Source organism: Bos indicus, chromosome 29, assembly GCF_029378745.1.
Source record: "Bos indicus isolate NIAB-ARS_2022 breed Sahiwal x Tharparkar chromosome 29, NIAB-ARS_B.indTharparkar_mat_pri_1.0, whole genome shotgun sequence".
Taxonomy (NCBI): domain Eukaryota; kingdom Metazoa; phylum Chordata; class Mammalia; order Artiodactyla; family Bovidae; genus Bos; species Bos indicus.
The window spans coordinates 42,856,881-42,871,876 of NC_091788.1; the positions used below are offsets into that span (position 1 = coordinate 42,856,881).

The window sequence follows — 14,996 nt, forward strand, 5'->3', positions numbered from 1 at the left end:
GGGGACTGCTTGTTGGAGGGGCTGCCCTGACATGGAGATAACTAGGCGGGAAGGTGTGGTGGGAGGGCAGAGGAGCCCTCGAGCCTGGGAACAGCACATGCAAAGGCCCTGTTCCTAGAGAGGGCTATGCCAGGAGCTGAGCCGCCCTGGCTTCTCCCTGGTGTGAGATGCCCGAGACCCTGCAGTGCAAGGGGCACGAACACGGACTTTCAGGGCGGGCCTGGGGAGCAGGGCTGTGCAGAGCCATCGGGTGAGAGGGCAGGGAGGCTGTACCCTCACACACCTGCTGGTGTAGGGGGGCTGGCTGACCTCTGGAAGGGAGGGCCCTTGGCAGGGGCTGTGTGTGTGGTCGAAGCTCCAACCCACCTTGCGCCCATCCTTGGACCGGCCCTCGGGGCCCCGGCTAGGCGGACACAGAGATGGCGCTGCAAGCGGAGGAAGGCGGTCCTGAATTAATCTGTCACTAAAGCTTGGCCGTGGCAGGCGCAGTCATGATTTAGATGAATAATTGAAATGCTCCGATACATTTATTATCCCTTTAGTGCGAAAGTGGCAGAGAAAGACGAGGGGTAATTGAAAAAGAGCGCACAAATCTCCACGAGAAAGCCGGCTCCTTATCGCCGAGTAAACATTTCAGTCCTAATAAACAGGAGAGACACGCGTCAGGGCCCTGTCGATTCCCATCCTGATTTAGGGCCCGCCTCCCTTCTTACCATACAATAGCAGAGTGTTTTTAAAAAAAATTTTTTTTATCGAGCCAGTAAAAGGCTGTCCAGGAAGGAGGCGGGAGCAGGAGTGGGCCAGGCAGCCCCCCCTGCAGACGCTGGGCCCTCTGCCTGGTGGCCTCTCTGTCCCTTTGTACCTGACGAACTCCTTTGCAGCCTCGGGGCCCAAGTCAAATGCCCTCTCTCTGTTGGAAGACTTCTACCAAAGTGGGCCTCTTTGAGGGCAGAGTCAAGTCCCGAGTCGGGGGGGTCTGACACGTGTCCTCCCCAGCCCCCTCCGACTCTCAGAAAGAGCACCGGGAGCTGTGGTGGGTAGGGGCCCCTCGCTGTGTTGTCAGAACCACTGATCTTGGTCTCAGGGCCTGGTGGGGGCCCAACCCCAGAGTGAGGCAGGCCCAGGGGGCTGGAGCAGCCCCTGGGGATTCCCACTGAGGTTTGAGGTGCCAGCCGACCCCTCCCCAACAGGCTTGCTGTAAACGCTGCGGGCTCATGGCACCAAAGCCCTGCGGCCGGCCCCGGCCCCGCGTTAGGGGCCCCCTTTCTGAGCTGATGGCTGCCCTCCCCCAGCAGGACCGGATGTGGACCCCGGGGCGGGGCTATTGGTCCCCAGTTCCTAGCGCACCCGCACACAGGGGCGCGACTGACCACCCCAGAAGGGCTGATCCAGGGGCCTGGAATCCCCTGGACTCTGTTCCCAGGGAGAGTATTTTTCCTGGGGGGAAAGGAATAACAAACACTCGCACGTTGAAAGGGGGGCCATGCTCCCGGAACTGGCGCAAGGGGAGGTCAGCAAGGTGGGCTGGGGGCGGGGGGACCAGCGCTGGTTAAATGCATGGGTGGTGGGTGGACAGCTAAAGGGGTGGTGACGGGAGGGTGCGGAGCAGCCTGAACCCCTGCAGGGCTGACTCGGGAGAAGAGGGCACCGGGGGAGACCAGGGTCCGGGCGTCAGATGGGGGGCCCCAGGCCCGGGCTGCCCCTGCCTGTGCCCTCCCTCCTGGCAGGTTGGGGGTTAAGGCTGGATGGATGGACCAGGGGAAAGGGAGGGCACAGGTGGCAGATGTGAGCTCAGAGGACGTCCTGGGAGTCTGGGGCCCATGTCCATTTCCGCCCTAGGCGGGCGCCAGGCAGCCCCCCAGGCCCTGCCTCGCCTCCCGCCAACCCCAGTCCCCTCCCCGCCACCTCCGCCTTGTTCCAATCACATTAGCAGAGTGACAGCCCAGCGAGCCCTGGCGGCGGCTCCATAAATCTCGGCCGGCGTTAAAAGGCTGGACTCCGGGCCCACTTCCTCCTGGGTCCTGGCCCACCCCATCCATCTCTGCGTCAGTCAGGCTGTGCTGAGGCCGGCTCCAGCCTCCCCTCGCCCTCAGTGCCACAAGAAAGCGAGAGTGGGGGACCCCACAGGGCCCCGCTGCTCAGTCTGGCCAGAGTAGCTGCCCTTTGACCTCCCAGAGCGAGGTCCCGGGCCACCTATGAGCCACTCTCCCTGCTCTGCAGGAAACCTCAGTGGTTCCCACTGTCCTGTCAGCAAGTCCTTTGCATGACCCATAAGGCCGTCCCTGACTTTATCTACAGTTCATTCGTTCATTCATCAGCCATTCATTGAGCACTGACTGTATGCGCCAGACCACTTCTAAGTGTGAGCGAGTCTCCTGCAGCTACTGTTCTCAATGGGGAGATAGACAACACACGATGAACGGAACAGACAAGTAAGTGACACACCACTTTAGGAGAGAGGTGGTCGGAGGAAAATAAAGACTAGAGCAGCGCGAGGGGCCCAGGGAGTGTCAGGTGGGGTAGGGGTAAGGGCAGCAGCTGCAATTCCGAGGTCAGAGCGGCCCTCAAGAGAAGAGGGCCTGCAAGTAAACTCTCATAGGAGGTGAAGGGAACAGCCGTGACTGTCTGCGGAAGAGCATCTGGGGCAGAGGCAAGAGCCAGTGCAAAGGCTCTGTGGTACACGTGGGCTGGCTGTGTTCCAGGAGCTGCAGGGAGGTGGTGTGGCTGGCATGGAGTGTGGAGGGCCAGGCAGTGTGGTGGGGAGTCTGATCGGTGGCTGGAGACCTTGTGGGCCGTGGAAGGAAGTGTGGTGAGAGTCCCGGAAGAGTTCTGAGCAGAAGAGGGCGGATGACCTGACTTAGGTCCCGCAGCTTCTGTAATCCTTCGTCTTCCTACGTGTGTGTGTGTGTGTGCTAAGTCGCTGCAGTTTTGTCTGACTCTTTGTGACCCCGTGGACCATGGCCCGCCAGGCTCCCCTGTCCATGGGATTCTCCAGGCAAGAACACTGGAGTGGATTGGCATGTTCTCCTCCAGGGGATCTTCCCGACCCAGGGATCGAACCTGCATCTCTGGTGGGTTCTTTATCACTACTGCCACCTGGGAAGCTTGTCCTCCTAACCTAACAGCTAAACCCCAGCTCCTCACATGGTCTCCAAGGCCCCTGCGTCCTCCCCCGGGTCCCCTCCCCTCATCTGGGCTCTAAGCATTCCCATCTTCAGAGCCTCCCTCACTCCAGGCTTCGCCTGTGCTGTCCCCTCTGCCCAGCACACCCTTCCCACTGCGCATCACTGCTCGCTATTTCCTACCCATCCCCCTGGTCCCCAGCCCATCCTCTGGGAGCCTCCCTGGTCCCCACGGCCGGACAGGTGTGCCTTGTTGAGCCCGCCGCCCACATGGCACAGACCACCCTGCCGAGTGAAGCCCCTTCATCCTGTGAGGCCTCCAGGGTAGTGGTGACCTCCTGAGGGATGGCTGGAGGAGCAGTGGAGGGAGGGAAAACATCTCCAACCACAAACAGACCCCCCCGCCCCGCGTCCCCATCCTGCATCCTGGCCGGTCACCGACAGCTCTTAACGCTGCTCTTATTTATTCCTGACCTTCTATGCCCCTTTTATTTTTTCCCCCTTTTAAAACCTGGCCTGGACCCCGCCACTGCAGCCGTAAACACAGCCCCTGGGATTTATCCGACGGCGCATTAACCCCTGGCCCCTGGCTCACCAATCATCGGGCCGCTGGCAGACAGCAGGCAGGCCAGCCCACGAGGGGCCTGGGGGCTGGGGGCAAGGGGCTGGTGTGGCCGGCCTGGGCCGGGCTGGCCAGGCACTAGGGGTGCAGGGACTGTCCCCCCGCCCTCCCCGCCAGCACCGGTTGACCTGGCCTTGCATCCCTGGAGGCTGGGCCCGCTCTGACCTCGACGTCCTACCCACCTGGCCCTGCTACAACCCTGGGTCATGGGGAGTCTCAGAACAGTGCACACGCCTGCCTTCTCGTGGGCTTTATGGATGCTGTGGCTCTCCCTGACTTGACGAGACCGTGTCCTGACACACAGCCGCCCTGCGAGGCTGCAGGGCAGAGCGGAGATGCTCATTTCGCCCTCACAGGTGGGCAAACTTGCCCAGGGTGCGTGGGCATCAGGGGGCAGGGCTGGGGTTTTCCCACCACACCTGCGGTGCTATGCCCCCAGTCCCTCTGAAACCTCAGGGGGCCTTCCAGCTCCCAGTTACAGACCAGGCGGCCTCTGTTCAGGGGGCAGGGACCTACCCCAGTCACCCAGCCATGCAGGAGCCAGGCCTGTCGTTCAGGTGTCCGGCTTCACCTACAGATATGGGAGGCCAGGCAAGGCTGACGGGGTGGGGGGCAGTAAAGAAGGGCGGAGTGGAGAGATGGGAGGGGTGCCTGGTGGGGACGAGGGGGCAGCCTTGGGAAGGCACAGCAGCCAGCTGGGCTCGGAAGGTGGGCAAGGGGGCCAGGAGGAGCGAGGCGGACCCCCACCCACCCAGCCCTGCACCTCAGCCCGCAGGAAGGGTCTACTCACCACCGCCACCTCCGAGCAGGGAGCTGTTGGCTGCAAAAGAGAGAGAGATAAAGACGTCAGTGGAGAGAGGCTAGGGGGGCAGGCTGCTGTGTGGAGGGGTGACCGGGGGCTGCCAGCTGGGCCCAAGTGCCAGCCCACATCCCGGGTACGGGCTCTCTGAAGCAGAGGCAGATAATCGGGAGGCTCAGGGGGCTGGGGCTTCCTCTCCCTCTGAGGCTCCTGATGGGCCTGAAGTTTGTAGGGTAGTGGGGGAGTCAGGGGGCACCAGGGTCCGGAAGCAGCTGCAACCGTGGCAGGCGACCCTCGGCCACATGCATCCTTCCTTCCCCAGCGGTGCCCAGAGCCCGCCTGCCAGCATGGTGCAGAGGTGGGGCTCACAGGCTGCAGGGGACATAGACCTGTGGCCACAGGGACCCAGCCGGGGGAAGGGCTGCCTGGGGCATGAGCGCGTGGGGTGAGAGCTGTGAACCAGGGCGGGGAGCCTCGTGGACCAGAGCACCCACCCGTGAGGTCCAGGCCCCACCCTGGCGCAGTGCAGGAAGGGCCAGGGCCCTGGGACTGGAACCAGACGGAACAGATGGTTGACTTGAGCCACCGTGCTCTGTGACTCAGTTTCCCTGTATGTGAAACGGGAGAACAGGCCACCTTACAGGCTCAGCGTGAAGGTCAAGGAAGAAACAGCGCTCTCCCCACTCCGCCAGCCCCCCGGCCCCCTCCCTTGACTGGAGCTGGACCACCGGCTGCCCTGTCCGTTTCGCCCTGCCTGGCTGGCTGCCCGCTCCGGCCTCCCCATGGAGCAGAGTGAAGCTGGAAGCCTCCTGGCTGGAATGTCAGGGCAGCGCAGGTCTGCGCCCCTCCCAGCCTGGGCCCCAGCGTCTGACCGCACAGCTGCCTGGGTGTGAAGCACCGTGCTCAGGGCTCGTCAGGCCGAACCCAGGCAATTCGGGGCGGGTGCGTCCTGCACGCCCAGGTGCTGCCGTGGGGGCTGTGGACCTGCTGTGCCTCAGCCCCTCGGCCCCCGGAGTCTTCGGCTCTGACACTGCTCCAGCCTCCCGTCCTCCCTTCCCGGGTCCTGTTGCAGCCCCTCTGGAGAGGGACTCACGGAATAGGGCTCAGGCCAGGAGTGGGGCCATTTCCAGGCCGGCCAGGCCACAAGCCCCTGGGTGGAGGCTGCTAAGTGGTGCTGGGTGGCTCCGAGTGGCTGGTCTCCCAGAGCTGACAGCTCTTCGCTTGGGGAATAATTAATTCCACAGCCCGAAAACCCAGGGCTGCAAGTTGCCACGTTACTTGCAAGATTAATACAAGCAGCTAATTAAGATGGAGAGGCGAGGAGCGGCTGGGCGCTCCCAGAGCAGGGGTGAGGGGCCACTAGGAAACAGGGAGGGTGCGGTGCAGGCGGGCAGAGCAGGCAGGCGAGGCAGCCGGAGCCGGAGATGGACCCCAGCGGACACCCCGGCGGACGTGCAGGCCACAGGGGCGGGGCTCACCAAGGCTGGGGCTGTGGGCTCTGCCCCAGGAGCGCACATGGCCAGTGACTGAGCGAGGGCTCTTTTCCAGGCAGACTGTTCCCAGGTGCTATCACAGCAAAGCCACAGGGGCTGTGCGATCGCTCCCATTTTACAGACAAGAAAAGCAAAGCCCAGAGGTTGAGCTGCACAATAGCAGGATCGGAACTGGGTCTGTCTGATGTCAAAGCCACAGAGCAGGTGGACCTCAAAGTCCAGAGGGAGGGTGCCCCCAACCTGCCCCGCCAGGACAGGGGCCTGCCTCCTCCGCTTACAGACAGAGCACACAGTAGGCCCCCGGGATGCAGTCTTGACCTGCCCCCACCCCAGCAGATTGGCCGCAGGGATGAGGGTTTGGATGTCTGGACCAGTCTGCCCTGGAGCCCCCGGGGGGAGGCCGGGGCATCTCAGGTGGGCGCAGGCCCAGCCCCCCTGCCCCCTCAGCCCTCGGCAGTCCTGGCGCCTGTCGGAAGCTGCCCTCCATGGCCCTTCCCCGCCTCCCCCCATCACCTCTCTTAATTAACACCTGCTGCAAAGGAGCTGGCTCGGGCTTGTGGAGGGCTGGATGCCAAATGGATTGGCAATGAGCCACAAAGGGGTGGGTGGGGAGGGGGTGCTGACCTGCGTTTCTGAAGGCCCCTTCGGAAGGAGATGCCAACGCTCACCTGCCCTGAGCCCCCGAAATCCCACCGCATGTGGCCCTGCCTGAGCGAGGGGGCTGGGGGTGAACTGGCCTGATGGCCACCAGGCCGGGGACACCCAGGGGCTGAGGAGGGAGGTGTGCCTGGGGCAGAGGCGGAGCTGGGGGAAGGGGCACAGGTAGCCAGGTGGCATCACCTGCCACAGGTGGGAGAGCGCAGGTGTGGCTCAGCACCGGGGGCTCAGACTCAAGCTGCACAGAGGAAGTGGGCCCCAGGTCAGCGGGCACCCCAGGAGGCCGCTCTGCAGAGTCCCCATCCCCCAACCCACTGTGCCCGTGGGGCGAAACTCGGGGAGGGGCAGGAACCCAGGGATCTAAACCCTGCCCCTGCCCTCTCTCCCCGGGGCCCCTCTCCCCAGGGGCTGGATGTCTGGTCATGCAGTGTCCAAGGCACCTAGAGCGGAGGGGATGACCTGGAGGCTTGGGAGGAACGTGGGCAATGGGGAGCAGCACCAAAGATACCACAGGCGGTCCCGGGTGTGCTGCCCCGCCTCCCACCCAAAGCGGGGCAGTTCAGGCCTTCCTGCTGCCTGGCCAAGGCTGGCCGGCCCGTCTCACCTGGCGCTGGCCTGGGGTCTCCAGCACCTCCCCTGTCTGCTGCATCACTGCCCCCATGCTCCCCTCAGTTTGGTCTGAGGCTCTAAATCAAAACTGGTCATTAGCCCATTTTTCCGATGAGGAAACTGAGGCTCTTGGCGTGCCGGGTTGAATGGGGGAAAGGGCCTTGAACCAGGATGTCTGGTTGTCAGCGCCCATTTTATTAACCCCTGAACGCTCCCTCTGTCTGAAAGGGTCTTCTTGCTGAGCTGGGAGGTGGGCGAGGGAGATGAGGACAAGCGCTGGCTTTCGGGCCCATGCCAGAGTCTATGGCCCAGCCCTGCCCAGAGGGCCGGAAGCTGCCCAGCTAAGCAGGGCCACTGAGCTTGTGAGTGGCCGAGTGAGGGAGTGGGGCCCAGGCCTGGCCCTGAGCTTTGTGGGGGCCTGAGGTTTCTTCCGTCTTTGGGGGGTGTGGGGGCGTAGGCTCCTCAGCCAGAGTGTATGAGGTGCCTGGCCCAACGCCTGCCATCTGAGTCTGCTGTTGGCACCCCTCTGCGGGGTGAGGTGGTCCAGCCCGGCCGCGGCCCCCGCCCGGAGATGTGCCGGTGCCACGCTCGGCTGGACACAATTAACTGGCTCCGAGCCTCAGTGCTGAGCCTGTGACCTTGGGGTGGAAATGAGGTCCACCCCGGTCACTGCCAGATCCTCTGTCCCCTGACAGCCGCCCGCCAGGCCGGGGCGCGCTGGGGCCTCCCTCCTGCTGCCCCCCCGCCCCCACTCTGCTGCTCAAAAGTGCGGCCCCCTAACCCCACCCCTGCACCCCATAGCTTCTCAGGCCCGGGCCATCTGGGGGGCGGCCCCCCCTCAACCCCCAGGGCCTGCTGTCCTGTGTGGGCAGAGCCGCTCCCCAGTTTGTGCCCAGTTCAGGGCTGGCATGTGGCCACCGCCTGGTGCAAGGGAGAGGAGGGCCGGACACGAAGGGCTTGGTCACGGTTACTGCGGGGGACTCCACGGTGCCCCCCTCCCAGTCACTCTCTGCACAGAACATTTTAATTGGGTGCCAGCAGGAGTGTGTAGACATCCCAGTGAGGGAGGAAGAAGGGGGCTGGGGAACTTCACGGGGGAGGCGGCAGCACACCCTGGGGGGAAGGAGGGCACGCAGAGAGGTGAGCCTGGGCATCTCCTGGTCGGATGGGCAGCTGCAGGGTGCTTGTGCTGGGGAAGGGGAGGGTGGGCTTTGCCTGGCTCTCCATAGGCCTGGGGAGGATCAAAGGGGCCAGAATGTGGTGGGACCAGGGCAGCAGCAGGACAGGGATGGGGGGAGGGGTAAGGTGGGAGAGGGGAGGCAGAGGATGGGGGAGGGGTGGGGAGGGTGGGGGAGGGGAATGGGAAGGGGGAGGCAGAGGGCGGGGGAGGGGAAGGGAAGGTTGGGGAGGGCAGGGGGAGGGGCCCAGGGACACCTCTTCCTCTTCTGGTTGTTCCCCCCCCCCCCCGCCCCCTCCCTCCACCCCCTGCTGCCCTGTGAGGGAGCACCTCCATAGAGAAGAGTAGCCCCCACTTTGAGAGCCCAGGAGAGGAGCAGCAGGCATGTGCGTGGGGCTCAATGCTTTTAGGGACGCTGAAAAGGTAATTTCCCTTAAAATCAGAAGAAAAGGGACTTCCTTGGTGGGCCAATGGCTAAGACCCTGTGCTCCCAGCGCAGGGACCCCAGGTTCGTCGGGGTAGTGAGATCCCATGTGCTTGAACTAAGCCCGTGCCCCACAACTACTGAGCCCTCAGGCTCTAGAGCAACGAGCGACGCGCCAGAACGAAGACCCAGTGCAGCCAGAAGAGAAGAATCAGAAGGAAAAAGTGAGCTTTTAGGTTGAAGAAAATGTTATATATAACGTTACATACATAGGAAGTACATACTATCAAATGTTAATAAAATTGTCTTTATGCCAACAAAGTCATACAATCAACTTTTAATATTTTTATAGCGGAAGAGCCCCCAGTGGCAGAGGGCCTGGGCCTGGGGCCAGGTAAAGTCTGTACTCACATGGGCTCATTTGATCCTGACCCTCTGTGGAGGATACAATTACTAACCCATTTTAGGGATGAGCAAGTTGGGCCGCGGAGGAGGATCTTCTCACTATGCAAACCTGAACGACTCGTGGGTAAAGGTGCCACAGCTTCCTGGGTGAAGGTCCAAAAGATCCTTTTTGCTCTCAGGACAAAAAACGGGCTGCTCCCACACCCCACCCCAGGCCCATGACACCTCGCCTTTCTCGTCTCTGCCCCCTCAAACATTCCCCATTTCCTCCAGCCCCAGGACCTTTGCACAGGCTGTTCCCTCTGCCTAGAGGAGACCCTCCCTGAGAGCCAGGAGAGCAGCCAGCTCCCCGGGTCTGGAGCTGGTCTCCGGCTGCACCCTCCCGTGGGCCATGAATCACTGCCTTCAGCATCCTCGCCTCCCAGGTAAGCGTCTGCCTCCAGCCTCGCTCCGTGTGTCTGATCCACAGTGTGTACCAGTGCTGAGCGCACAGACTGGTACACAGCAGGCACCCACTAACAATTTGCTGAACCAGTCTGACGGTGACCTGACAGTCACTTGGCCAGGCTGCATGGGGTCCCCGCTCTCATCCATGGGGCCCTGCAGAAGAGCCCACCCGGGGGGCCCTAGGAGGCAGGACGGGGGTGGGGGCCATGCAGGCTGCAGGGCTGGTTCAAGGGCAGAGGCAGGAGGCCGTAGGAGCTGCCCAGCTGGCTTTTCCCTGACGGAGACTAAATCCTCCAGCTGGGGGGAGGGCCGAGGGAGGAGAGGGCACTGTGGGGGGCTGGGCCGCCATAGAGGAGACTCGGTGACCCAAGGAAAGCGCTGAGCAGGTTACTGGGCCAGGGAGAAGCCGGGTGAGCGGGCACAGCGGTGACTTTGCAGCCAGCGCAGCCCCTCTGGGTGTTTCCGGAGGCCGTGGCTGCCATGCGCCCTCATCCTGGCCTCCAGGGCCGGGCTCACGGAGAGGCTTGCTCCCCCACATCACCCAGCCCCTCTGCCTGGCCTGCTTTCCTCCACCCTCCCGTAAGGCCAGGTCTCAGCTTTCTATCACTTGACAAAGTCGCAGCAGCTCCGAGGTGTGCCAGGACCCAGACGGCTGGCACAGAGCTCATCATCTAACAGTCGAGAAACAACAAAGAAACTCAAATGAGAATTCCCATTAGCAGTAGCGCCCGAGGTTGTGAAGGGGGTAGAGAAGAGAGGAGAGAGTAGCAGGCAGGTGGGGAGGGCTCATCTAGAAGGAATTGAGGACCTGCTGAAAAGGGAGCCATTTGCGAAGAGCATGGGCCCGGCAGAGGCTGGTCTGTGCAAAGGTCCTGAGGCAGAGGCCTGCCTGGAAGGTTGAAGGCACAGCCAGGAGGCCGCTGTGGCCGAAGCAGAGTGAGTTAGGGGAGAGAAGTAGGGGAGAAGGTCAGAGGGCAATGGGGCAGGAGGGGGGCCCGGGGGCTACCACGCTTTCCAGGTGACCCCCTCCCAGACCTCTTCCTTGGTTCTCCCCCAGAACAACCCCGTCCATTCCGTGGTACCTGCCCTGCCTCCCCCTGCCCGAGCCCCACCACTCAGCCGCGCCCCAGACTCTAGCACAGCGCCTGGTACCTGTGAGGTGACCACTGACCACGGCCCCCCAGCCCGGGTCAGTGGAACGGTGGCCCCAGCCTCATGGGGAGGAAGGGGTGGGTGGTTTGGGGACTCTGTTCCCAGGAAATCAACACCATTGCCTCCCCGCAGGGCTGCGGTGGGTGTCCCTGTTACTCGAGGGCAAGCCGTTTAAAACACGTTTTAGATTAGAAACGCCCCACAGATGGAATAAAATGTGAAATGTGCTGAATTTTTGAAGATAGAACAAGAGACTTCAAAGGCATCTCAGGCTGCGGGAGCAGTTGCCGTGTTTGACAAGCTCCCTCCCCCAGGCCAAGGTCACGGTCCCCGTGATGTGGGGCTGCCTGGTGGAAAGTGAGAGGCTTACTGGACATTCCCCAGACTTGGGGAGGCCCTCCTGGGGCACACGAGGCTCCCATTTCTCAGCACCAGGCTTTTATACGGACCTCTGCTGAGCATCTTAATATGCATGTACGTGTGTATACACAGACCTTCCCGCCCTGTTTACAGATGGGGAAACCGAGGCCCAGAGAGGCAAAGTCCAAAACCACAATCCACTTCGGGGGAGGCAACGTCCTTGTGCTTTGCAAGGCCTGGTCCCTAACCCCCAGCCGTGATATTGGGCCAGTTGCTCCGCTCCCTGGGGAGTTTCCTCCTGTGTGGGGGGGTAGAGAGGTCAGTTAAGTGAAGGTCTCTGGGGCATGGATGATAAAGTTTAAAATGCCTGTAAAACACTGGGTGCAGGAGTGGGGTCCCCGCTCTCCCCAGTCAGCCAGGAGGAAGGAGGAGACCAGGCTGTTGCTTTAATAATAACAACAAACGTCCCTGGTGGTCCAGTGGTTAAGAATCCGCCTGCCTATGCAGAGAACACTGCTCCTTCCCTGGTCCTGGTAGATCCCACGTGCCCTGGGGCAACTAAGCCCTCGTGCCTAGAACCCTTGCTCTGCAACAAGAGAAGCCACCGCAATGAGAAGCCCGCACACCGCAACTGCAGAGTACCCCCGACCACCGCAACGAGAGAAAGCCCGAGTGCAGCAATGAAGACCCAGCGCCGCCAAAAATGCACAAATAAATAAAATGTAAAATAATAACAACAACAACAATAACGACAGCAGTTTCTGCTCATCAAGGCTTGTTCACCAGCCTCCTAGGGAGAGGCATGGGGACTGGCTGGACGCACAGCTCCATTTTACAGATGGGGAGACTGAGGCTCAGGTAAGTGTCTGGTCTGAGGCCAATCACTGAGGATGGCGGAGATAGAATTCCAGTCCCATTGCTCTGACTCTGGAACCTGGCCCACTCAGCATGCTGCTCAGCCAGATTTGGCTTGCTTGCCTCCAGGATCGAGCCTCTCACTCCCTGTTCTCTGAACAGAAGCCCTGAGATTCCCTAAATCTGTTGGGAGTTTTCAGCTGTGCTGGGTCTTCATTGCTGTGCAGGCTTTTCTCTCATTGCAGAGAGCAAAGAAATCTCCCCTTCAGTTTCCTCCTTCCCACTGGCCCTGGGCCAGGCTCTCATTCCTCTGCTATCTTGAACCTCAGATGGGCCTCCCCGTTCACCCATGCCCAGCCCAACTCTGCAGTTCACTCCCTGGTCTACCCCCGGCATCCCATCCCCATGCCTTTCCCTACAAAAGCCGCCCAGTCAGCCACTGAAGCTCAAAGCAGGTGACCTGGCTGTGGTTCCTGCTGTGGTTCTAGGCCCCTCCTTCATCCCCTCCTGCCTGGACTCTGCCCCTGAAAACCTAGGGTCCCAGCCAGAGGCCCCGAAGCCAGATCTCAAGCCCTTGGACCCCACCCACCCTCAACACCCACTCTCCAATCTACCCAGACACCTTCCACTTATTGGCATTTTGTGTTGCAAGAAATCCGTGTTCATTGCCCCCAATTGGATCATATACAAAAAAAAGCAAAAGAAAAATGAGTCACCCATTAGCTCATCACACAGATTCGGCTAGCCCCTGTTCACATTTTCCTGGAGGAACTTTTAGACGTTAAACAAAAATAAAAAATACTTAATAACACATTTATCGAGCAAATTCTTCATGCTAGGCGCTGGGCCAAGCGTTTCCAGTGGATTCCTTCACTTTACCCTTCCCTCCCTGGAGAGCCTAATGAACGGGTACTATTATTTTTCTCACTTTACAGATGAGGAAATAGATGTTCAGAGAGGTTAACGTGATTCGCGCAAGGAAGCCAGGCTATGAATTGGGCGGACTGATTTCTAAGGAAGTGCTGAGTCGGCAGCGCAGTGGGACCCTGGCTGCAGCCTGGGCCTCCCCGCCCCCAGGAGCCAGGGGTCCCAGCGTCCCACCATTAGCATAACCACGAGCAGCCCAGAAACCCAATTACAAGAGATGACTTGGGCCCCAGCCAGCCGGGCGGCGCAGTCTCCAGCTGTGCAGGAACGAGGGGCTGGGGCCCAGGGGAGCCCCGCGGAGTCGGGAGGGACTGGACAATGAGGGGAATGTGTTCTGGGGGAGGGGCCTGGAGAGGCCGCTTGTCCACTGCGCCAGGGGCGCTGTGGGTGGGTCCTGAAGGCAGTCTTGACTTCCTGCTCAGTCCCTCTTGGCCAGAGAGGCCCACTGCCCCTAAGGAAGGATCACAGGTTCCTCTGCCTCCAGCTTGCTGGGTGGTCTCAGGCAGCCCCTTGCCCTCTCTGAGCTTCACCTTTCTTCCCGAAAAAGGAGAAGAAAAGTTGGGGCTTCCCTGGTGGCTCAGACGGTAAAGAATCTGCCTGCAATGCAGGAGACCCGGGTTGGATCCCTGGCTCGGCAAGATCCCCTGGAGATGGGAACGGCTACCCACTCCAAGATTCTTGCCTGGAGAATCCCATGGACAGAGGAGCCTGAGAACCAGGGGCTAATTGAGCAGAAAACTAACCACGGGTTGGGAGGAGGAAAGACTGCTGGTTCTGAACACCTGGGCAGGTCGGGGGTTGCGCTTCCCACTTCCCCATGAGGGCCAGCCACTGTCTCCTGCCACCTGGACGGCTCCACTGCTGGCCCTGTCCAGCAGACGGTTCCCCTCCATCCTGTCCGGCAATGGGTGCTCCTTTTCTACTGATGAAAGCAAGTGCGCGCGCACACACACACACACGGTCCCTCGACCCCACCAACAGCCCAACAAATATAACGTCATAGAAATGAAGCCCACCCTCCCTCCCTGGCAGAAGAACCCACCACTCTGAATTTGGTATGTGTTTTCTTTGTAACATCTTCCCTGTAGCTCAGATGGCAAAGAATCTGCCTGCAATGCAGGAGCCCCGGGTTCGATCCCTGGGTCAGGAAGATCCTCTGGGGAAGGGAATGGCAACCCACTCCAGTATTCTTGCCTGGAGAATCCCATGGACAGAGGAGCCTGGTGGGCTACAGTTCGTGGGGTCACAAAGAGTCGGAGACGACTGGGAGACGAACATTACTACTATACTACTTTCTTTTTAACAATGTAAAAAAGTTATTATTTATATTTGTCTGTGCTGGGTCTTCCCTGCTGCACCGACTTTCTCTAGCTGTGGAGTGTGGGGGCTGCTCTTCAGCTGCAGTGCGCGGCTCCTCGTTGCAGGGCTTCTCTCGTTTCGGAACACAAGCTCTAGGAGCGCGGGCTCAGGAGCTGCTGCTCTTGGGCCGGGCTCCAGAGCGCAGGCGCAGTAGTCGTGGTCACCGGCTTAGTTGCTCCACGTGGGGTCTTCCCAGACCAGGGATGGAACCAGCATTTCCTACATTGGCAGGCAGACTCTTTACCACTGAGCCACCAGGGAAGCCCTGCATGTATTTTCTTTAGAGTTGTACTCTGTACGTCCCTCAACAGGCTACTGCCCAGGTCCTCATGTCTTAGAAAGTGGAGCTCCTGGGATCGGCTGCTACCCTTCACAGCGAGGCTGGGGTGGCTCCTCCGGCAGGCCCGGGCTGCTCTGGTCGGGCTGCTTTCACTGCTGTGTAATATTCCAGGCTGGGACATTCCCACACTCATCTACCTGTCCTCCCACCGACCATCAAACATACTCACTTTCTCTCTTGCAAACCCAGCCAAAGTAGCATCTTGCACACGGCCATGAGCCCAGGTCCAGAATTTATTTCCTGTATGC

At 60.9% G+C, this 14,996-nt stretch overlaps 1 protein-coding gene and 1 long non-coding RNA gene across 2 annotated transcripts in view; both read right to left on the reverse strand.

Annotated features, from left to right (window-relative positions):
• The window catches only part of MACROD1 (mono-ADP ribosylhydrolase 1), a 155,008-nt gene that overhangs the window by 10,301 nt on the left and 129,711 nt on the right, over window positions 1-14,996 (reverse strand). The window contains exon 4 of the mRNA XM_019954711.2: window positions 4,535-4,564. Within this exon, the coding sequence (XP_019810270.2) occupies window positions 4,535-4,564 (30 nt within the window). The remainder of the gene's footprint in view (window positions 1-4,534; window positions 4,565-14,996) is intronic.
• Window positions 509-4,525, reverse strand: LOC109554329 (uncharacterized). The gene is made up of 2 exons (XR_002180141.2): window positions 4,261-4,525; window positions 509-639 (listed from the first exon to the last, which is right to left on the reverse strand). It is a non-coding gene; the product is annotated as an uncharacterized lncRNA (long non-coding RNA).